This window comes from Echinops telfairi, unplaced genomic scaffold, assembly GCF_000313985.2.
Source record: "Echinops telfairi isolate 266 unplaced genomic scaffold, ASM31398v2 ScPeMD7_7469;HRSCAF=8507_0, whole genome shotgun sequence".
In the NCBI taxonomy this organism is placed as follows: Eukaryota; Metazoa; Chordata; class Mammalia; order Afrosoricida; family Tenrecidae; genus Echinops; species Echinops telfairi.
In genome coordinates this window covers 50,440,652-50,442,845 of record NW_022111372.1, presented here as the reverse complement: position 1 = coordinate 50,442,845, position 2,194 = coordinate 50,440,652, and the positions used below count along the sequence as shown (strand labels likewise).

The following is a 2,194-nucleotide window of genomic DNA, read 5'->3' as shown; positions in this document are numbered from 1 at the left end:
CGATTAAAATGCTACCGTGTATATAATTTAAAAAAAGTATTTGTCCTAGTGAGTCTTTACCTGTGTCTTGCCCCATCAGACCATTGCAGTACATGGCATGTCGCTCAATCTTTGTGGGTGGGAAGCCTTGGTTACACAGTGGGCAGGATACCTGGTTAGTGGATGAAAAGGTAGAAGCAGGTCTTGCCTTCTCAGCATCTTCCCTGTTACCAACCTAAAGAACATAATCAACCATTATAACAGCTTCAGTTTATAAGTATCTTTCCCCCCCCAGAGAAATGCAACAGACTCCAGCCATATCTCATTTATTCTCAAGGAGACAATTATCAATCAACTCAGTTGATAAAGCGTGGGATGGAGGATTGGGAGGTATAGCTAACACTTAGGCCAAACCGTCTGAGGTACTCACATGCCCTTTAACACATGAGAAAAGGGCTGTCCAAAACAGTACAGCAATTTGCCCAAAGTCACAGAAGAAGTAGCAGAGCTAAAATTCACAGAGTACAATTTGACTCCAAAACTGGAGCACAATCTCTCTGCCACACTGCAAGGCATGTCGTTGAGTCACTGGCCTACTGTGTTTTAATGCCATGCCTGAGTTTGTAGATCAACAGCATCTTAAAAATATTTTTTGAATCTTACCAAACAACTGTGATCACTTTAACTTTATGACATAAGGAGTTAGGAAACAAAAGAAACTAAACCAGAAGCAGCACAGTTAGCATTTAAGTTAAGAACCTAAGTCTCTACTTGGGCCACCTAAGACAAAATACCTCTCACATATTTTATTCAGAATGTGATACTCCAACTTTTGGGATTGAAAGAGGAAATAAAACTAAGACCCAACTACTTAAAAGAAAGCCCAAAGAAAATAATCAATTAATACAATCAGTCCTACGACGCTATTCTTTTACCTTATCTTTGTTACTTCGCACAATGTTTTATAGATGCCATTGCTCCTATGGTTGCCTGTATTGCTCAGAGGCAGTTTTATTTTATCTGTACAGGTCAGAGCCGAGAACTCTGCAGTGATTAATTCAACAGTGTGCGTGAGCACTGCAGCACGACTGCCTAACACTTGCTTTAAAGGACAGCATGTCCTATCCAATCTATGTGAAACTGCCCTGCATAGCCACTGCTTTCACTAAAGGACAAGGAGCCAGCCCCTAGGTTGTTACATGCCTCACTAAGGAGGGAAAATAAACCTTCTTCTGGTATAAAAACAAAACTGACCAAATCTACAATGGTATATAATCCGAGCTGTGTCAACTGAGATCTTCTGGTCTGTATATTTTGGATATCCCTAAAATCTACTGCTTATGAATGTGGACCAGCAAAAAAGAGAAACAGGCTATTTAAACACTATGAGTCAAACAGTTTCTATAGCTGCCCCAAAATGTCTTCTTTATTTTAAAAAACATGCTGTGAAAGGGCAACAAAAGAAAGATGAGACCAAAACTATTAATTATTGAGTTCTTATATTATGCCAGGCTTGGCCATGCATTTTAGATATGCATTCCTTACAACCACCACCTAGATACAGATATCACAGGCTCCAATATCACAGAAAGGGAAACTGAGGCTTAGAAAGTAAAGCAACCGGCTGGTGACTAAATTAACAAACAAGACAATCAAGGTTGAACCCCAGGATTGTTTGGTAACAAAAATTTCAATATTTCCATTCTATCATGTTGTGGCAGAAGCAAAAAGCCTCTACTTAGTTTCTGTAAGCTGATTCTGCCAAGTATCGGGAGACTATCTGTTTCTATTATTCTTACCTAAAGGATGGTGAGTCAAGTGGGCTGGAGGTCCTAGGTTGTTATTTAGTCCAAGCTTAGTCATTGGGCTTCCTGCTCCCCAACCCCAGGTTCCTCTGTTCATGTATCTCACAAGAAAGGGTCTTGTGCATATAAAGCTACCTGAGTGCAGGGTCAATGAATACCTAGAAATAGTCTTGAGTTGCTGAAAATTAATAGCTATCGATAGCAGTTACCTGGCATTCTAAAGTTCACTAGGCACAGAAATGTTATGTGACATGAATGTCACTGGAGCTCATACCAAGCACTGTACTCCTTTGTATTCAACGCCAGCCCTCTAAAATGCAGAGAATGTACCTTATACTACTAATGTATTCAAGAGGGAGTAGTCTGTCTATTGTTGTCTTATTGTGAATATAAGACAGCTTCCAACTACA

The 2,194-nt window shown here is 39.8% G+C and overlaps 1 protein-coding gene across 1 annotated transcript in view; it reads right to left on the bottom strand.

Annotated features, from left to right (window-relative positions):
- UIMC1 (ubiquitin interaction motif containing 1) overlaps positions 1-2,194 on the bottom strand; it is a 92,683-nt gene that overhangs the window by 40,393 nt on the left and 50,096 nt on the right. The window contains exon 8 of the mRNA XM_045284687.1: positions 61-214. Within this exon, the coding sequence (XP_045140622.1) occupies positions 61-214 (154 nt within the window). The remainder of the gene's footprint in view (positions 1-60; positions 215-2,194) is intronic.